This window comes from Pagrus pagrus (genome assembly GCF_965226575.1).
Source record: "Pagrus pagrus genome assembly, chromosome: 12".
In the NCBI taxonomy this organism is placed as follows: Eukaryota; Metazoa; Chordata; class Actinopteri; order Spariformes; family Sparidae; genus Pagrus; species Pagrus pagrus.
The window spans coordinates 1270061-1292589 of NC_140196.1; the positions used below are offsets into that span (position 1 = coordinate 1270061).

Consider the following 22529-nt stretch of genomic DNA (forward strand, 5'->3'; position numbering starts at 1 on the left):
GAGAATCTGATTGTAAATGAGTTTTTATAGCTTTTCTACTTTCAATACCATCGAGCGCAGATATCTTATCATTTTAAACACTTCATCCAAAAAGCATCCGAGTACCAATGTGTTTGATGACCTAAACTCCAGTTGGCATGAATGTTCTATACAAGTTGGAAATTCCCACATGACATGAACACATCGTGACAAAGTTTAATCCCAGTGAATGTGAGTGTTTTCCTGTGTTGGTCTGTGGCTTGTGAGGAGCATCCTGATGTGTTGTTATCTGTGTCGTGGCCCCGCGGAGCTTCAGTCTGCTCACAGAAAGTGTTTCCTGAGGAAGACCTTCCTCCGTTTGAGTCTGCAGTTGTTAAAACGAGATGAAGTCCTCGTGCTGATTGAGAGCTCCCAATCTGCCTGCAGCTGCTCCACAAAACATTCACATTCATTCAGAGTGTGTAACGCTCAGCCAAGCAGCCCGTTCGAAGGTTAAGTTATGCTAATTGCATTTTCCACTCGAACGTGGCCTGATGTGCAGACGTAATATTTTGAGGCGGACGATAATGAATGTGTGTTTTCATGCAGAATTGACAGCCGATGCCTGCAAGAATCACTGCCTCTGTTCTACAAACGTCTCCCCGGACTTTTACTCTTACACATAATGGATTTATTACTGTGTCAGCCTGCGTGATCAATGTAAAGCAGATCCAGAATACAGCACAGATATTTTCAACCTAAAGGAGACTTTGAGGATGAAACACTGATCCACATTCTCCAAATCACACAACTAATCGATTAATCGAGGAAATAATCAATGGATCAATTAACTATGGGAATAATCTTTAGTTGCAGCACAAATTTAATCCTAATTTAGTGGAAAACCAAATGAATTTTTCATTTTGACTTAAATAAATCAAAATATTATTATATTATTAACATTCTCGTCGTGCAGTTCATCCAGAACTAAATGTTTCTGCTAAAAAAACAAAAACTAGTTATTTTTCTGTTGGAGAATTAAATGTTCCCTTCAAGTTAATTAAAGGATAAAAACACACAATTGAGAGTTTACAAAAGCTAAAATATTTGTTCCTTGTTTTTCATCGACCTCTGTCCTCTAGTTAACATGTGATGAACCATTGAATCAGTTCATGTAGATGAGATAAACATCATGTTAAATGATGGAATGAGGAAGGTGCAGTTTATCTGTGGTCATCCATCATCCTGAAGTACAGATGATGATGAGGTGTTATCCGTCACCTCCCAGCAGCCTCGGCGTGTCGCCATCACCGGAGCCTTCAGCTCTACTGTCAAATTAAAAGCAGCGACGAGGAGCGTTTGTGTAACGAGGACGTAGAATAAGATTTAATTTAATCTCTCTGAGCCAGTGGTTTATTGGAAATGTGACAGGAGGAGGAGGATCTGAGCGGGGACATCAGAGTTATCAAACAGAAGTCATCCTGCTCATGTTCATCTGATGTCACTGTAATGTGTTGGTCATGAGGGCGGTCTCACAGTTTGGACCTGAAACACTTCTGTAAAGGCTCATTTATGGTTCCTTTGTGAACAACAATCTCAAACTATAGGTGTTTCCCACCAAACAGTTCTGGGGACTCCCTGAGAGGAACCGTCCACTGGGGAGTTCCCTGGGAATCCTGCAAGTTTGAGGACTGTTTTGTGTTGGTAAAGCGTCCCGAGCAGCAACAAAGTGAGGAAATAAGAAACTCTCTGCAGATACGAGACACTAACACGCCTTTTCTCCCCATTCAGCCTCCCTCTCTGTCTGTTCACGTCTTTTACGTCTTTGTTTCGTCTCGCTGCGTCTGCCGTGCGTGCTGTGCTCTGATAGGTCGACATCAGTCTCGTGATGTTGGGAAGGCGGCGTGCAAATAACAATAATCCATAATTCACCTCAAATGCATCAAACTAAAGTAACAAGGCTGTTTTGAAGCTGTGAGGAGAAAGTTCAGATGCTTGTTTTCAGATGTGGAGAGGGAAAGTCTCAGAGATACTCAAGAAATGAGCCTCAACTCTGACGTGAACACTGATTAAAATATCTGTAGGAATCTTAATATTAATCTTTCAGAATGTCTTTTGTGTCCTTGAACTAAAAACATGTCACGTTTCACCACCAACAGTTTCTCGTCTCTGCAGCTGATTTTTAGAAGCTGTCGCCAGTTTGAGCAGAAACTGAAGTAAACATAGAGCCCAGGCCCAGAGCATGCTGGGTAGTAAAAACCACAGAGCTCTCACTTCTCCACACACACACACACACACACACACACACACACACACACACACACACACACACACACACACACACACACACACACACACACACACACAGGACTCATTCACCCTCCTGCTCTCACACTCTGAGTTTCCATGAGAAAAAGAACAGCTCCTGCTAATTGGAGGCTAATTAACCCTGTGTGTGTGTGTGTGTGTGTGTGTGTGTGTGTGTTAGTGTGTGTGTTGGCAGGACATGTGTGGCTCTGGGCGTCCTGACAGAAACTCTGTTCATCAGAGGTGTGTGTTTGTGTGTTTGTGTGTTTGAGACTGACCCAGAGGCCTTGGCAGCTCCTGCATACTGAAGGAGGTGTGTGTGTGTGTGTGTGTGTGTGTGTGTGTGTGTGTGTGTGTGTGTGTGTGTGTGTGTGTGCCTTTTGTATGTAAATTGTCCCTTTCATAATAAAAGCTCACACAGTAACAAAGCAGCTCCTCTGAGCTCATTAACCTTTCAGAGCTCTGGCTGGCGGTGGTGGGAAAGTGGAGGCTTCCCCCCCGTCGGCCATGTTGGCCACATGAATGCAGATAAATCTGAAAACATGTCGTTTTGTTTCAGTTTTGGCGTCGACCCAAAGAGTGGACTCTTTTGAATGTCGGTCCTCTGTTTTGATCTCCATGTTTAAAGGCTTTTGGCAGAATAACACATGGCTCATACAGGACATGTCGGCTCTAGACGTGATGTGATGAGACTTTTAGGGAAAATGATGTGAAATAAATTAAGTTATGAGCTCCACCTCAATCATTCACACAGCAGGAGAATCACATTTTCGTCATTGCATTGTTCTTGTAACTGCGATTGTGGGATAGTTTGTGTTTATTTGAGTTACTCGCGTGAGTCTGATCGTTTGTTTATTCCCCTTAAACAGCTGATAACCTGTACTTTACATTAGCCGTAAGCTAGCAAGCAAAAGACTGTTTTCTGTGTGTTTGTGTTCAGTGTTGTCTCTGACTTAACTCAGCACTCACCAGAGACTCGGTTCCTTTCTGTTATCTCTTTTCTTTCCATCTCTCTTCTGAACATTCAGGAAATAAGTCTGTCCCTCCCCTCCCGTCTGTTAGTCCAATTAACCGCATAGGAAGACAGATAATGTGTGTCCACAAACACTGAGTGGCTGAACAAACACAGCTGAGAGGTGAAGATCAGTGACATTTGGAGCCTCTAGTGGCTGTTTTGGTTCTTCAGTGCTGGCTTCATTGTTCAGCTCTGGAGTTTGTTGTTTGGGTATCATCCTCCTGTAAATATCTTTATATGAATGTATATATGTAAACGTAGAGCAGAGTGTCAGTGCCCCAGCTGTGTTTCTTATTTCCAGTTGGTCTGAATATCATTATAGTTGTGCTGTTGCTCAGTGGGATTTCTTCATGCATATATTCTTTAAACTGTGTTAGCTGTCAGCAGCTCGTTGGATTCACCTGCGTCCTCTGATATCGAGGAAAGTGTAAACGTAAAGGTGTGAAGTTGATGATTCAGCAGGTTTATGGAGCGTTATCCTCGGTGGAGATCAGAGACATGGACTCTCGCTCAAGGTTCATGTGATCAGTTAAATAGATAAATATGAGTTCTGTTGTTTGATGAAACCAGTAAAATATGTGTCATAGTGTCGCTACAGTTATCCTGCTCGACACGTTTCTCATTTCATTTGGTTTTATTGTGTCACAACAGGACAGAAGAGTGAACAGAGCATTAAACTGAAATGAACAGTCCCAGACTGGATCCTGACTGCGACCTCAGTGGAGCAACATTAATATTATCAGCTGTGTTTTCCTTCTTTCACATCTGAAGCGTTTCTGTTGAGTAACACGTTTTTCCTGTTGCTCTGTCGGTGAAGACAGACCTCCGTCAGTCCTTCAGCGTGTCGTCTGTCCTCCGCTGCTCTCGTCAGTCTGATAGGAGGTGACACCGATGTTCACCTTTGACCCCTGAGGACCGCCCCCCCTCGCCCCCTGCATGCAGGCTGCTGTCATGATTGACACTTGAGAGAGAGAATGTGCTTTGTAGATGCAAATCGAGACACTCCTGCTGAAGTCAGCGCGTTTAAATATTAATCGTGTCACTGCCGCTGCTTCAGGCTGAACAACAGAAAGCCGCCATGATGGAGGACACTGAAAATACAAGGAACGTAAATCACAACTGATATTCACCACGATCACAGATTCTGCCAGGATACGATTTAAACTATAACTCAACTCAGAGCTCTGTGATCGATATGAGGCCATATCATCTGTCTGTTCACGATCAGCCACTGAAGAAGCTGCCACCACTTTCTTTTGTATTTTGGGTCATAAAGGAAAACAGTAAATACAATCCAATAAAATAGAAAATCAGCTGCCAAATATTTTGATAATCAATGATAGTTTTGAGTCATTTTTCAAGCAGGAAAGTCAAACATTTGCTGCTTTATTTGTGACAGTAAATGAATGTTTTTGGGTGTTGACTGAACAAAGAAGCAATTTAAGTTCTGTTTACATTTTATAGATTAACTGATGAATGAATTCATCTTAAACAATCAACAGATTCATCAATATTAAACGTAATGGTTAGTTGCAGCCCTCAGAAAACCGGCTCAGTATCAGAGCTGCAACAATTAATCGAGTTGTTGTCAACTATTAAATTAATTTCCAAATATTGTTATAATCTATTAATGTGTTTGAGTTAATTCTCTGCTGTCAGCTGGTTACATGTGAATATTTTCTGGTTTCTTTTCTTCTCTGTGACATAAACTGAATGTCTTGGACAGAACGAGACATTTGAGGTCGAAACATTGATCTGCATTTTTCATTTTCTTACATTTTATAGGCTAAACAACTGATCGATTGATGGATCGATGAAGTCATTCACTGTCGTGTGTGCGTGTGTGTGTGTGTGTGTGTGTGTGTGTGTTGGTGAGGATCTCCAGCTGACTTTAGTTTAGATAATAAACACATGACGTCGGCAGCAGATCAGAGCTGAAGTCCCAAAGTGTCCCTTTAAGTGGCGTGTGTGTTTCCAGGAGTGTTGATGTTTGTGTGTGAGGAGCTGAGTGCTGTGTCTGTCCTGTGCAGAGAGCCGAGCGGCAGCCTCCACTCACTATCAGCTGCTGCAGGAACCCACTCTGATTTATTCTGTGCAGCCAGCAGCTCCAGCTCTCACTCTATTCTTATCTGGTCCCGTTTCTCAGAAACCAGCAGACACGAACAAAGACACTGTTCCACAGAAACAAGAGAGGAAACCTCTGCAGGGGCTCAGACTGTCAGCAGCTCACCCAAAAAAGTATATTCACTCATCTCCTCCTGATGATATAAAGTCAGGCTCAGTCATCATCTCCTCCTGCTGATATAAAGTCAGGCTCAGCCATCATCTCCTCCTGATGATGTAAAGTCAGGCTCAGCCATCGTCTCCTCCTGATGATATAAAGTCAGGTGAAGTCTCGTAGTCCACACAACATCTCTGGAGCTTCACAGTGAAACAGAGTTGCAGCGTTCTGCTGAACAGCTGAAGCAGCTGGAGATGATTTAAACATCAGATGTCTCCATGCAGCTCGTCTGCTGTGATCACAGAGATCACCACCTGATCTGAGGCCAGATTTACACCCTCGATGTGCGCTCGAGATCTTGCAACTTAGTAAAATCTTTTTAAAACAATATTATAAATCACAGCAGCAGCATTTATGAAATAACAACAAAGACTAAAGATAATATTCATGTTAAATCAAACTTGAAGCTGAATGACAGAGTTAGAGTTTGGCCCACGTTCCCTAACACCACCTGACTGAACTGCTGCCTTTTTCTGTCCGATCGGTACTGAACACGTGCAGCTCTCAACAGAGATGAGAAGGAAGCCAGAAGTTTCACTTCCATCATTAGCTCAGTAAAAAAACAAAACAATGTGCAATTTAGTTTTTACCACCTGCCCCATCAGGCAAGTGAGTTTCTGGATTTAGCCGCCCCACCTGACATTTTACTGGGTTCAACCCTGACGTACTGGATGAGATGAGCTCCAGATACTGAACACGTTTTTAGCAGCGACGACTGAAATTTAGAAAGTTTAACTCATTCTGTGATCAGACGGTTTCTGTCAAATCCTAATTTTTACAATTTTAGACAGTCATTACAGATTAATCAAGATTATAATTGAGAATATCATTTTAATAAAACTGATAAATAGCCAGTCACAATTTCTTCACGGTGACGTCTTCAAATGTCTTGTTTTGTCCGACCAAGAGAAGATGGAAGATCACAGAATCAGTTTACTGTGAAGTTAAACAGAGAAACAACAAATCTGTTTGACACAAGACTTAAATTATTAATAATAATTAATAAAGATCCTAACTTTGTTTATATAACACGTTTCAAAACGTAGTCACAAAGTGCTTTACAACAAGATATACAGTGAAATTAGTGAAGGAAAGCAGGTTTACACAGTAAATATATGAGACAAAATAATAAGTAAAATGAGAAAAAATACAATAATGAAACAAATACTTGAATGTTGACTATAAGGAGGTTTTTATATAAAACAAAATGAGTTTGTCTCTTATCCTGAGATTATCAAATAAATCCAGATTATTTTTGCATCTTTGTAGAAAATCGTGTTTGTGTCTCTTAACGTTAAAGATAAGAGTCTTTCTCACTTTGTAACAGGTCGCTGCCTCTCGTCAGGTGTGAAATAAAGTTTTGACACATATTAAAGAGTTTATCACATGAAACGGAGCTCTGATAATAAACAGTTGACAGATTGTTTCCCAGCAGAGATCCTCTGAACAGACGCTCCACTCTTCACAGCTCTTCTTTGTTTTTCACAGCTTGAATGGAGCGGTTTGATAAAAACAGTGTTTTTCTGTTGAGCCACAGTCTGTTAATTACTGTAATTTCCTCCTGGTTTAACACCTCAGTCAGAGCTGGTGATGGAGGCTCCTCTGGGTTTAAATCCTCCTCACTGACACAGTTTGAAGGGTTTTTTACTTGGTGGCAGAATTGTTTAAATCAGTCAGATGTCTTGGCTAACACTTCTTTGTGTCTTTGTGGAAATTAAAGCTTCTCAGATGTTGTAGTGAACCTGTTGATTTGATTTTCTGTTGTAATTTCTTTGAGGTTTTGTGGCAGGAAGTTCTCAGAGAAGACACAAACTTTACGACCTCAGCATCATCTTAAAAACACACCATCAGTAGATCAGATATGCAGTCAAGTGACTTTTATTCAAATAACCCAGATTTATCTATAGTGTCTACAGTGTCGGGGCGTTGGTGAGTGTCTGTTGCTCTAGTTGTTGGCACTGGTTGGCGGCAGTGATAGAAATCTCTCCGATTGGCTGTTCAGCTCAGCAAATCAGTGCACGAGACAAGAAAACAGAAAAAGGAAGGGAGGCTGTCGCTGTATTATCCATGATTTCACTCGTTTAGTTCAGTTTCTCCTCATTTTTCTCCTCCTCTTTAATCAGACATGTTCCTTCAGAAGTGACTTTATTAGTGAGAGAGGTGTAAAAAAAAACAAAAAACACCGCTGACGATGGTGAGTACAGACCACCGCCACCTGCTGGTTTGGAGAGGTATTTCCTCTCACGCTGAACCTACGAGCTAGCTGATCTGCAGTTTTCTCTTCACTTCCTGTCAGTTTGAACCATCTGCTGCTTTCTGAGAGAATCCAGGTACTTTACTGATGGAAACAAAGAAGTGTGTGTGTGTGTGTGTGTGTGTGTGTGTGTGTGTGTGTGTGTGTGTGTGTGTGTGTGTGTGCTATCTGCAGTCTGGGTCAGCCTCAGCGACACACCCCTCTCTGTTCTCACTGTGGTTTAACCCCCCCCCTCCTGTTGAATGGTCCCATCTTGATAAAGCCATGATGTGATGTCACCTCGCTGTGATTGGAGGAAACCTGCTGTATTTACAGGTTGCTATGGAGACCCGACCTGCCAGCAGGGAGTATACAGGTCGACAGACAAAGCAGCCTCTGTTGGCCTGTGTGTGTGTGTGTGTGTGTGTGTGTGTGTGTGTGTGTGTGTGTGTGTGTGTGTGTGTGTGTGTGTGTGTGTGTGTGTGTGTGTGTGTGTGTGTGTGTGTGTGTGTACTTTACCCTGCTGAGAACCTGTCAGACTGTTAACCCTGTGGGACTGAAGATGTTTTTTCTCAGGTTGACCCAGAAAACCTGGAAAATAGAAGTCGTGTGATACTGTAGCTCAAACCTGGAAAGCCTTGAAATTGTCCTGGAAAATAATAATCCTTCAGTCTGATCAGTTCTTAAGTTGTTGTTTAGAATTAATCCAAGAGAAAAACTACATTTGACAGAAGGATCAAAGTGGTTTAATCTGAATTTAAATATGTAACTATGTGAACGATCTGTTCTCGTCGTCGTCGTCGTCATGGCTGTTGGTTTACTGAGAGGTTTTGTAAGTGCTGCTGATGTGACGATGAGTCCTGCTGACCTTTGACCTCAGCTGTAACTGTCCTCGTCAGTTTTTAACTGTCCTCGGAAAAGAACTGCTGGTCGGTTTGTCTTCTGTGTTTTCTCCAGGTTTCTATTTCAGAGACACTCTGTGAATCCACGAGGCTGCTCACACCTCACAGCAGCATCTGTCCTGAGTGACCACCTGTGATCAGATCTCACTTCCCCATCTCAAAACAAACCCGTCCATCACTGGGACAAACAGACTCCATGTTTCTACTCAAAGACAGAAAGAAGTTCATGCAGAACATTTGCTGAATTTACAAGAAGGAACAAATCAGTCAGAATCAGTCAGAGACAGAGTTTCACACAGTTTATAAAGTGTCTCCAACTCAACAACTCACTAAACTGACACATTTGTTAAGGGAGTCTGGGGATGTTGTGTTAAAGGTTCAATGGTTGGATCAGTTGAAACAGACGGTGTGTTCACAAACATCTGCTGACACTGACAGGCTAACACAGACCCAACATGTCATTGAAAGGATTGAAGCCACATGAGGTCTCATCCACACCTGTGATCAGATCACTCAGGACAGGTGATAGCAGGTCTGAACAGCCAACAGTGTTGGTGACATTGAGGTGCCTGTGAGCAAGGCACTGCACCTGCAAAGACAAGATGTTATAACTGCTGAATAAAGGTTATTTCGGTGTGGGTGTGGGGGTGTGTGTGTGTGTATGTGTGTGTGTGTGTGTGTGTGTGTGTGTGTTTGGGTGTGTGTGTGCGTGTGTGTGTGTGTGTGTGTGTTTGGGTGTGTGTGTGTGGGTGGGTGTGAAGAGAAACTCGACTCCGGCCAAACCTCCAGTGGGAATGTCTGATAGCTGGGGAGAGTCCACCACCTGTCCACACACACACACACACACACACACACACACACACACACACACACACACACACACACACACACACACACACACACACACACTGAATGCTTCTCATGCTTCTCATGCTCCACACACTCTTGCCTCTTGTTTATGTTGTTGTTGACTGTCAGGGTTCTCCGTCCTTAAAGAAGCAGTCAGACTGATGATGATGGTGATGATGATGGTGATGATGATGATGATGATGATGATGATGGTGATGGTGATGATGAGAGTTTGTACAGTAAAAGACATCAGTTCTGTGTTTCAGTGTGTATGCAGGGAACATTTACCAAACTGTGACATCAGCATGAACCCTTCTGGACATGATGTGAGGACAGTAGGAGACGAAACAAGTTCAGGAGACAAAATGTTTGCTTTTTATTTTGAAGCAGTCGATACTGAACGGGCCTCACTGTCCACCGTTCTCACTGAAACAGCTCGGTCACTCAAATACTGTCGAGTAATGCTCCACTGTAAGACTCTGAGCTGGTGGACAGCTGGAGCGTCACATACTGAACAGTTGGAGACAAATACTTGTTGTACTCTGTTGTTACACATCGTACCTCATCTGGAGACTTGTGTTTCCTCCTGCGGTCCAGTTTGTGTCAAAGTAAAAGTACTGACTCTGCAGCTAAAATGGGCTCTATCAGGAACTATGAAGTGAAAGCATCAGTTAGTCTGGAGTGAATCAAACTTTAAACACGACCTCGTCTGTGAACGACTGTGAGTCACAGACAAAACTCCCATGATCCCACGCTTCATACGTCTGTGTTGTTGTTTTGTGTGAGGGACCCCCAGTTACATGTTGTGTGTTTAAGTGAGTGAATTATATTTCTGTGTTTCTGTGGCTGATATTAAAGGGACAGTACGTCTGTTTCAGTCAGACAGAAACTCACAGCAGCAGTAAACACTATGAGGCAGTAGAAAGCAGAAAGCTTCCGGCTGTGTGTCCGAATCCTTTTCCCTCGCCGTCTGTGTCGTGGTCCGGTCTGGTTGTGTTTTGGCGCTTTGACGTGCAGCTCTGACCTTTCACCAGCCGCCCGGACAAATATAGAAGCTTAATCCATCCGCCTGTGCAGGCAGGGAGGCAGCAGGGAGGACTTCCTGTGGACCGCAACTCCCTTTGATTCATCTCACACAATAAAGCTGCAGCTTGGTTTTAAAAAGGAGACACAGCAGTTTATTGGCCTGTCTGAGTCTACAGCCACACGTGGAGCTCAGCGATGCTCCAGTAAAAGTAAACCAAATCCTAGCAAAGCAAAAGTTAAATGTCTGTTTAAATGTCTGGTTTCTAAAGGAAGTTCTGCATTGAATTGCAGCTTGGTGTGTTTTTCTTTTAGCAGAAGAGTAATTCGTGGATGTTTGCTCTTTACATTGATGTTTGTCAACATCCTCTCAGCCTGCAGACCTCCTACAGTCCTCTTCTCTTCGTGCTGAGTTCTGTTTGGATTGCGTGACGTTGGACTGAAGCAGGACGTCGGTTCAGGGAGGTACGAGGTGTTATGTAAGGCCAGCAGCCGGCGGCCTGCCTCTCCTTCCTGTCTTTGTTCGGCTCTGCTCATCTGTCAGCTCGGAGGCGTCCACATGTCTCGTCAGCGGCAGCCGACCTCGGCTCTGCTAATTAGCCGAGCTCGAGTCCCTCCATAGCGCTCGGAGACAGAACAGACAAACTGGCCAATTAGTGTTCCTCTCCTGCTCTTTGGTCGATGCTCCTTCACTCAGCAGCTCTGAACAGGAGCAGGTGCGACTCCCTCAGATCTCTCGGGGGTCTCTGGGCCCGAGCTCTGACGTGGATGATTTAGTATGCAGCCAGAAATAGGCTGCTGAAAGTGTAGCTCCTCAGCTCCTCAGCTGCTTTCTGCACAAACACTCGTCCTCCTTCAGCTCCGCTGCACTCGATTCATGAGGCTGTAATTCATCAGCAGACCTGCACATTATTCTTCTGCTTCTTCTGGCTGAGTGAGGCTGCTGTGGAAAAACCAGACTCCGGGTACACACCAGGCTTCTTGTGACCCCTTCTTGTTGTTTCTGATCATTTAGCTTCAGCACTGTGCACGTGTGACTGTGCACGTGTGACTGTGCACGTGTAAGAGTTTTCAGCACTTCAACCACAGACAGATTTTTTTCCCCCTCAGGTTGTTTGTATGTGTTGTTTAGACCTGATGATCTCACAAGAACAACAGCAGAAATAAAGAAGTTGTAAAAAATAAACCTGGTTTTGAGATGGGAGAGTCAGCCTTAAAGGAGCAGTTCACCCAAAAAGTAAAACCCACTCATCATCTCCTCCTGATGATATAAAGTCAGGCTCAGCCATCGTCTCCTCCTGATGATATAAAGTCAGGCTCAGCCATCGTCTCCTCCTGATGATATAAAGTCAGGCTCAGCCATCGTCCCCTCCTGATGATATAAAGTCAGGCTCAGCCATCGTCTCCTCCTGATGATATAAAGTCAGGCTCAGTCATCGTCTCCTCCTGATGATATAAAGTCAGGCTCAGCCATCACCTCCTCCTGATGATATAAAGTCAGGCTCAGCCATCGTCTCCTCCTGATGATATAAAGTCAGGCTCAGTCATCGTCTCCTCCTGATGATATAAAGTCAGGCTCAGCCATCGTCTCCTCCTGATGATATAAAGTCAGGCTCAGTCATCGTCTCCTCCTGATGATATAAAGTCAGGCTCAGTCATCTCCTCCTGATGATATAAAGTCAGGCTCAGCCATCGTCTCCTCCTGATGATATAAAGTCAGGCTCAGTCATCGTCTCCTCCTGATGATATAAAGTCAGGCTCAGTCATCTCCTCCTGATGATATAAAGTCAGGCTCAGCCATCGTCTCCTCCTGATGATATAAAGTCAGGCTCAGTCATCGTCTCCTCCTGATGATATAAAGTCAGGCTCAGCCATCGTCTCCTCCTGATGATATAAAGTCAGGCTCAGCCATCGTCTCCTCCTGATGATATAAAGTCAGGCTCAGTCATCGTCTCCTCCTGATGATATAAAGTCAGGCTCAGTCATCTCCTCCTGATGATATAAAGTCAGGCTCAGTCATCTCCTCCTGATGATATAAAGTCAGGCTCAGCCATCGTCTCCTCCTGATGATATAAAGTCAGGCTCAGTCATCGTCTCCTCCTGATGATATAAAGTCAGGCTCAGCCATCGTCTCCTCCTGATGATATAAAGTCAGGCTCAGCCATCGTCTCCTCCTGATGATATAAAGTCAGGCTCAGTCATCGTCTCCTCCTGATGATATAAAGTCAGGCTCAGTCATCGTCTCCTCCTGATGATATAAAGTCAGGCTCAGCCATCGTCTCCTCCTGATGATATAAAGTCAGGCTCAGCCATCGTCTCCTCCTGATGATATAAAGTCAGGCTCAGCCATCGTCTCCTCCTGATGATATAAAGTCAGGCTCAGTCATCGTCTCCTCCTGATGATATAAAGTCAGGCTCAGTCATCATCTCCTCCTGATGATATAAAGTCAGGTGAAGTCTCGTAGTCCACAGAACATTTCTGGAGCTTCACAGTAAAACAGAGTTGCAGCGTTCTGCTGAACACCTGAAGCAGCTGGAGACTTGATTTAAAACGGAAAACTCAACCAAAATCCAACCCGAGGTCCCAAGATGATTTGATTGATTTGAAAAGATGTTCAGGTTTTCGGATTTCAGGTTTCGAAAATGGTGAACCAGTTTATGATCTCTGGGCTTCTGGCCTTTAATGTCTGTGATGTTGAGACGTGATGAGGTGGAAACATTCAGCGTTTCACAGGAAAAAAGACTAAAAGTAGAGAAACTGTAAAAAGAGGAAGCTGGTTTTAAGATTGAAAGTTCATTGTTGACCTTGTAAACGGCATCGATCGGAAAACCTTCAGAACAGCAACTCAGATTTTGTTGTGGTGAGATTTTTTAATGTAAAAACATGATTGTGTTTCACAGAAATAAAGATGATTTTAATCATCTTAAAGTTAACTTGAACTTCAACCCAGAAAGTCAGGACAGTCAGGGTCTCAGCTGACAGCGTTCAGCTTCATCAGAGCAGATCTCTGTGTTTTGTTTCCACTGTGATGTGATTTAGTTTCAGGAACAACAGTTTGAAATGTGGAAGTGATTTCAGCTGTTGGACAGCTTCCCTGTTCTCTGTAACTTTGACCTGAAGCTCAAATGAGACAAACCACAACGAGGACAATATGTAGAACAACCACAGCCGGTTAGTGATGAAGAGCTCATATTTACTGTGTGGTGAGACTCGTCTGCTCTGTCACTGTGGTTAGTTTCAAAAATAACTGGGGTACGATGGATCTAAATAAAAAGAGAAGCCTGGTGGCTGTTAAAGGGTTAAAGATCTGTTAACCATTGAGGTTAACTCTGAACTTACTGAGATAATTAACAACTTTTTATGGTTTGACTTTCATAAACTTGTAAAACTGGAGGCCTGAAAGTTACTGTAGCCACTCATTGTTTAAACGGCAGATTTCCAAAGGGAGTTCTGCATGGGGTTTATTAATAAATATAAAAATAAGCTGTGAGGGGAGGCACAGTCCTAAAACAAGACAAAAGATCATACATTTCTTGATGATATTTGAACCAAACACACAATCAACACAAATAAAGAGTTAGTTGTTTGAAAAACACTTAAAACATCTGATTTATACATGTTTGATTTATGCTGTGAAACATTTTTAAGATGAAAAAATGTTGCAGCTGTTGATGGATTTACGTCGGCAGAAGCAGACAGGCGTAAACTATTTCTTATTTAAATGTATTTAAGTGACCTTGATGTTTGTTTTTGTGGATAAAGCAATGGAAATGTCAAACTTTAAATGACAGAGCGGTGATGACAACATTGAATAATGTTAATGTTGTTGTTAATGTCTCAGGAAGTTAGCATCAGAACGAGTGAGCTAACAGATTGATGAATGTAATACAACTCCATTTATAACTTTTTTACATCTGAAAAGTTCGAAAATATATTTAGCTGACATTATTAACCTCCTCACTTGGTCCTGTTCTGTCTCGATGATGCTTATAGTGCATATAAAAACAGAAAATGAGCGACTCTATCCAAACATAATGAAATGCATTTCCTTGCGGTGACCATTAGGGGGCGTATGTCTGTAATGACAGACACAAAACTGTGTTGAAACAAGATGATAACAGATTTACTGTCGGCCAAAATGGCAGATTTCCAATGGAGGTTCTGTAACAAGACAGAAGTAGAGACGAGATTCATGTACAACAAGATGTTGGCTCAAAGAATTTAAAACCTGTCCGGAAGAAAGTTTTTCAAATCCGGAGACTGAAAACACTTAAAAGACAAACTGTAACCATTTCCACCAGAGTAGAGGCAGTAAGATCTGACCGTTACTGTCTGCAGAGCATTACATCAATAAGCATGGAGCCTCCGGACTCGTCCTGTATCGATTCAGATCACTTAGTGAGAAGAAAATCCTCCGATGTTGTAGATAATATGAGAAGACGCGTGTTTGAAAATCATGTGAACATGATCAGATCCTGACTCGCTGCTTCCTGTGACGACATCACACTGCAGCAAACGCTACTATTTACTTTGCAATCAAGTGTCCATCATAATCAATTAAAATCACTGTGTGTCTGTGTGTGTCTGTGTGTGTGTGTGTGTCTGTGTGTGTGTGTGTGTGTGTGTGTGTGTGTGTGTGTGTGTGTGTGTGTGTGTGTTTGTCTGTGTGTGCTGAATGATCCCAGCACAGTCCGGCACAGTGAAAGCACCATCTGTTTATTCGTCCCAGCCGACGAGACGCCGCTCACAAACACACAGAGCTTTTGTTTAACGCTTAACACTGATTTACTGTGTCACACACACACACACACACACACACACACACACACACACACACACAGAGCTTGTCACAGTCTAAATCATCAAAGTTAATCACCTCTAAAGGAAACTTGAGGCTGTTTTTCACATGTCAGGCTGGTTCCTGTGGTGTGTTCGTCACTGACGTGTCACCAGACACTGGCTGGATTATCATAACATTTACTCTGGATATTTTATATTCCCACAACTTCCTGTGACTCATACGATCAGCGTTTCTGTCATTAGTCTTCTTGAAAACATGACGTGTTCCTGGAGTTTACTTTCTGTATTCTGCAGCGCTGAATGATAGAAACCAAGAAGTTAAACAACGGTTACTTTATGAGCAAAGAAAAAACCTGCAGTTCCCACAAAAATCTACCAGCTCGGCAGCGCAGGTACTTTCAAAAGCTGCAACTAATGATTATTTCACTGTAGATTAGATTAGTAGTCTATAAAATGAGATAAAATGATGAAAAATGACTGTCACAAAGGAGGAACAGCCAGAAAATATTCACTTTTATCAAGCTGACATCAGAGAATTCAGACTTTTTTCTGAAAATCTTATTTAAATAGATGAACTGATTATCAAGAGTTGGCAAATAATTTACTAGTTGACAGCTAATGTTGTGATCTGTCTCAAAGCTCTGCAGCTGTCACTCTACTGTCCTGAAAACTAAATTCATTACAGACACGAGTCAGGAAAACGTCTTTTTATTTTATTTTAATGAGTTTAATGGCAGAAAGTCACTTCAGATCCTCCTCCTGCTCCTGCAGCAGATGTCTTCTCTCTGACTGATAGATTATTGATTGATCAGCAGACAGTAAACTGAGAGCCAGACTGATGAAACAGAGTCTGCTGCATGTTTCAGTCTGAAGCAGATTCAGTGTGTGTCTAACGCACAGTGACACGACCTCTGACCTCTGCTGAGTCTGCTGTGCTCTGAGTGTCAGCTGAGATCAGACGCCTCTGCTGATTCCTGCAGACATCACTTTCATTTTTAATACTCCTCCTCCTGCTCCTGCTCCTCCTGCTCCTCCTGCTCCTGCTCCTCCTCTCTGCCTCCTTGAGGAGCAGCAGGTAAACAGGGCTGATCAGGTGGAAGTTTAGAGGCACAGCGCCCTCTGCAGGTTCGTCTCCTCAGGATTTATTTTTGCGTTCAGATGAGCAGTGGAGGAGGAAGTGCTCCGGTTTGTTTAATTGTCAGTTATTTCACGCCGACTCACCCTGAACCCAGAGCTTTTACACAGTTCATGTTATTTTTACATTAATTTAAAAAAATCCTAATCAAACAATTACAAGCTGTAACTTGTAAATTTCCAGAACCCAATGAAAAACAGACTCGGTATCACACACAGATAGAAAACCTTGAAGTCAACACAGTACAAATATCTACCTCTGAAATAACTTAATAAAACCCTCCAGCTGTACTCTAAATACTTTTTTAAATTGTGAATTCAGTGAGTGTTTGTATGTGAACTCTCAGCCTCACCATCTTATTATTTACTGGATTGTGTTGAATTTGTCCTGAAGATCACATGAGGATCATTTACAACATGTGTTCATTGTAAGAGTTGAATATTTACAGGCATCAGATTAATAACATAAATCATGTTTAATTTTCACATCCAGTGGTTTTATTTCATATGCAGATATTTGTTGTGTGTTGACTTCGAGGTTTTCTATCTGTGTGATACCTATTGAGCCTGTTTTTCATTGAGTCCAGGACATTTTTCAAGTCACAGCTCATATGACCCAGTTTGTTGCAGACTAGATGACGTCACCTTGTTCTGTGTCCCAACAGAGTCTTAATCTAACTGATATCAATGAGACATGAAGATATTTTGTATTTTCAGATACAGCCGAGTTTGTTTTATAATGAATGGGCTGTAAACCATCTGGCACACGCTGTTTTGAATGAAAGACACAAATTGAAATCAGATATTTTTTCCCCACAAAACACGTCTGATCAGATTCAAATCTAAATATTAGATTAGTTAGAAATGCAGTTTCTGTCTCAACATACTAGTGTTTAAAATGAACGTTTTTGTTAAAAATAACTCAAATAAAAACACTTTGACTCAATTCAAACACGTCACTGACTGATTGATTTCTTGGGGTCAAAGGTCAGTTACTATAGACTGAAAACTAACTCTGTTCAGCCTCATTTCCATAAGAAGGAATGAGACTCGCTCATTTTTTCCTTCATTACGACAACATGTGTTACCTCATTGTGTTCATAAGAAGCAGGTCTTACTATATGTCGATCGACAGCCAGTTAGACCAGTTGGTTTGTGTGCCAGCCTCACTGAAACTGTGTTTATGTGTGTGTGTCCTCAGATGTGAAAGGTCCTCCGGCTCACCGGTTCTCCTGCGGTCAGAGTCCGTGCACCGACAGCGGCGCCTGGGAGAGGAAGTTCTGCATCCTGACTGACAGTCAGCTCATCCTGCTCAACAAGGACGACGAGGTCAGAGCGGACTTATTATATCTTTATTTCTACAGATTAAACCTTTATTTTATTCTTCTGCCTCATAACGGTTCACTGGACTCTGGAACACACACAGTTTTAAATTAAGGTGTTTTGTTTCTAATGATTTTTGCATTTTTTTGTGTAGACACGACGAGTGAAATCATTTGTTGAGATATTTATATTTTTATTGATATTTTTATGCAGTGAATTCAGGGTGACTACAGGTATCGAACAGCTAATTTAACCCGTTTTCCTCCCCTCAGGCCGCGGGGGACACTCAGGAGAGCCCCACAAACTCGTCCAAGGGCCGAAGCCTCCGCAGGACCGTCAGCGTCCCCTCAGAGGGACAGTTCCCAGACTTCCCAGCAGAGGGCGCCGCCATGCTAGGTAAGAACCAGTGAGAAAGTACTGTTGCCACGACAACAAACCCACGCTATGGTGCAGTGAGCTGCTTCGCCCGGAAACCAGGAAGTAAAGATTTAACAGAGCTCAGTAACATTTGATTGTGTAACACCATGCCTCTGGATTACCTGTGTGTGTGTGTGTGTGTGTGTGTGTGTGTGTGTGTGTGTGTGTGTGTGTGTGTGTGTGTGTGTGTGTGTGTGTGTGTGTGTGTGTGTGTGTGTGTGGCCAATCCCAGCAGCCATTAGAGGGATTAATTATGTTGAGAACAAAACAGCGGATGTGATGATGTTCAGACAGTGGAGAAGGTTTTTGGCTTTGTGTGTGGAGAGGTGTACTCCAGGCTGGAGGATTTGTCACTTTTCCTGGAATAAAAAGTTTGCTCTGACGTCCTGACAGTCCGTACTCAGGGTCAAACTCCAGAATCTCTGCATCCTACATTTCCCACAATGCACTGTGGCAAGGTGTGTGTTGTTAGAGCCTCACTGGCTGGTAAAGAGACTCTTTTACGCTCCACACCTCCAGTTTGTAACAGGACACAATACTTCAACACAGACAGAGTTCTGTTTATACTACATTTGTACTTCATGTGTACTACATGTGTATACATGTGTATACATGCATTCAGTCTGTGGACCACAGTCATCAAGCCCCATTAAAACCCCAAATTAACCCTGATTACATCATCTATGACATCACCAGGGTCATTTCCTCTGGAGGACACTGTAGGACTGTTTCTGGAGGAGGAGGAGGAGGAGGAGGAGGAGGAGGAGGAGGGGCCCTCACCAGGACCAGTCCTCTTTAAAACTCTGTGTTTTACTGTGTGTAGCCACAGTTTTCACCATATTTATACCTGGATTACTTTTATATTTTTGCTTTAACTTAAAATCAGCACTGACTTGTTCTCACTATGATGTTTTTAAAGAAGAGTTGGACCAACGATCTGTTGATCTTCAAGTCTATAAATAATTAAATGAGCTTCACCTTTAAAAGCTGTGATGCAGGTGATGAACATTCAATGCATCCATAATTATAATCCAATAATATAATATGTATTATTCTGAGATGGGCCAAGTGAGTACTTTTACCTTTAAGTATATTTATAAGCGAGTACTTGTGTACTTTCATGAAAATAAAGTACTTTTACTCTATGGTATTAGTACTTTTACTTACATCTGGTTACCACCAGTTATTAAAACTTTATGTTGTGCAACTTTGTTGAAGTTTTTAAGTTTTTCACACACTTATATATCGATGATTTAAGTCGACCTGCTCGAACTACGCTGCAAGGTTTTAATAAACATGAGCTGCTCCTCATTAAAACTCTGCAGTTGTAGTTTACATCAGACGTCTGTCAACATTTAAAACTCACGTTATTCAACTGAGCTTTGATTCATCTTTACTTTAAATGTAAGTTTTCAAAGATGTCAGACATCTGAGGACGAAGTTTAAACAGATGAGTTTGTGTCTTCAGTCAGAAACGTTTCCAGCGTCGCTGTTGGACGGTCAGGTGAATGTTTTCCTCTCTTAATGAGGCGTTCGGGTGCAGCCTGTAATTTTCCTGCTCCGTGTGGGAACGTCGCTGGGACCGGGGAATGTCTGGAGGACAAAGCATCCAGTGTCCATCCGTCCGTCTGAAGGAGCTGGACTGACCCCGCTGCCCCCCGTGGGACACCGGGGCTGAGGGGATTCCCACCCAGAGCTGCAGGGGTCCAGAACTGGTTTCACATGTGAGCTCTGGACCGGACAAGACCGGCAGGAGACGACGACCAGAGAGTTCAGAAGAGTCCGATTGAGGCTGTGGATCAGTTTATTGATCAGTTATTGGACGGACAGAAGACTCCCTCCTCCTCCTCCTGCTCATTCAGCCACACACAAACTCATTCATTCACTGACCTCCTTAATCCCCCCTCACCCCTCCTCACCCACCTCCCACCAGCACCGGGGGAGGAGGTTATTTATATGTTAATGTACCCAGTCTGCCCACACAAACAGGCCTCCAACAACCAGTTCAGACTGGGTTTGGACTCAGATTATACCGGGATTAGTTCAGGATATCGACCTGGTTCAGTTCTGGATTTACAGTTGTTATACTGCCAGATTTATACTGGTTTAAAACTAGATTTATACTGGGTTTGATGGTGGATATATACTGGGTTTGACGGTGGATATATACTGGGTTTGATGGTGGATATATACTGGGTTTGATGGTGGATGTATACTGGGTTTGACGGTGGATGTATACTGGGTTTGATGGTGGAGATATACTGGGTTTGATGGTGGATGTATACTGGGTTTGATGGTGGATAGATACTGGGTTTGATGGTGGATATATGGGTTTGACACTGGTATTAAACTGGGTATTGTGAGCTCAGTTGTTTTGCTGTTTGAGTCTTTTGAAGAGTTTGACTCTTTGTGCTGTTGAAGCTTCAGACTGGTGTGAGGTGAATGAAGCCGGACTGGGAAGTGAAATAATGAAACAGGAAATGAGAATCTCCTTTATCACCCTCTCCTTCTTCTTCTTCTTCTTCTTCTTCTTCTTCTTCTTCTTCTTCTTCTTGCTGTTGTTTGTGTTGTCACACTGTGAAGGACGAGCAGCAGCAGTGACAGTAGCTGAGATATAATTTCAGTCCACAGTCTAATTACAGTGTTGACAGACTGCTCGTTAAGTGTCTCAGCTCGGAGACGCCTGCAGCTCTGCAGCACATCATCATCATCATCATCATCACCCTCTTCTTCTTCACCCTTTCCTGCCGTTGTGATGGACTTTAACTGAAGATGAGGTCACAGGAAAGTGATCCGCGTGTGAAAACAGCCAGAGGCCTCGTTACCTGCAGAGCACAGGTGACCCTGTCAGGATGCAGGTCGCGACCCCGCACAGATCTCCACAGGTTTCTCTCCAGGCGTATTTAGAGTTAAAGGTGCGGTCAGTCATCTCAGCAGGTCTAAGTGTTGCAGACTGTGAGTGGAAGCTGAGAGTTTAAAGACGGCGTCTGTCCTGATCCTGTTTATTTACTGAAATATAAGAAAGAAAGGAAGTCGTCCTGGAGGCCGCGGCTGTTTGTGCTCCTGAGATCTTAAATGTTATATATTTAATGGACAGAATGGGTTTTTATTTTGTTTGTTTATTTGGAAACCTTTTCTCCCTTTTATATATTTATTTATATTATATTTACACACACACACACACACACACACATACACACTATATAAAGTCCTTCTCTCCCTCCTTGCCCTGCTGTGGTTTCAGTCTAAACTCTGGTTGAGGTGAATCTCTGTCTGACTTCTGCTCAGGATCCGCTGCATTCCTCAGTCTGCTCTCCACCTGTCAGCACCGCCACAATAAAACCACATACCCTGAGAGCTCATTTTCAAAATAAAAGCCTGTAAACATTCTGGATTCAGTCCATAAACAAAACAATAAAACAGTTTAACATTTCTGAACCTGTAAAACTGTAGCCTGAAGCCACGTGTTGTTGTCGCTCTTCAGCAGTCTGTATTTCTTTCTTTCTTTGTGTATTATTTTGCAAAAGTAAAAGTAAAAGAATGCATGAATGAATCTAAATATATAAATTAATTTAAAAGGGAATACATTAATACATTCAATTGTAAATTACATTAATTATTATTAATTATTGTATCAAACACATTTCATGAATGTATTAATACCTACATTTATTTTTAATTAATTAATTAATTTTGCATTTAATGGCATATTCATTTTTATTTATTGCTTTATTTATTTTAGATTTTGACGGTTTCAGTCCACCATACATTAACACTACACAAACATACGTTTTGATATTTTAACTAAGTCATATTTTCAAAGAAACATAGAGTATGAACAGAAATATACTGGAATACTTAATAAATATATGCATCAGTGAAACATGGAAGTTAAAGCACAAGATTGATTTTGTTATTCAATCTTATATGTAAGTGAAAATGATTATTACTGTTATTGAAATATTAAACGTGAGGCTGATCAACACTGCAGCGCACATGTCCTCAGTGGGACCTTTATTGTGAAGGTGCGGGCCGGAAGTGTGTGTCGCTGCAGTGATGCGGCCGCTCACAGTGAGTTTCCTCTCGGGGACCTGCGGGACCGGGACGAGCCGCTCAGATGGACTTTCTGGGTGAGTTTTCCTCTTTTTAAACTCTTTAATCAAACAAAACACTTCCGGTGTCTGAACGTGACGTGACGTGAGTCTGCAGAGCGACGCTGCGCGCGTGCTCTCCGGTCGGTTCGTTAAAAAACAGACGTGAAACTCGCGTGAAGCGGATCAGAGTGC

At 42.6% G+C, this 22529-nt stretch overlaps 1 protein-coding gene across 3 annotated transcripts in view; it reads left to right on the forward strand.

The window, feature by feature from the left end:
• The window catches only part of rasal2 (RAS protein activator like 2), a 73691-nt gene that overhangs the window by 13776 nt on the left and 37386 nt on the right, over positions 1–22529 (forward strand). For 2 of the 3 annotated variants that reach the window (XM_084368396.1, XM_084368397.1), the window contains exons 2-3: positions 17705–17832; positions 18099–18222. In XM_084368396.1, the coding sequence (XP_084224522.1) occupies positions 17705–17832; positions 18099–18222 (252 nt within the window). Of the gene's footprint in view, positions 1–17704; positions 17833–18098; positions 18223–22336; positions 22374–22529 lie in introns of those variants that run through there. The other variant, XM_084368399.1, reaches the window with a different exon arrangement.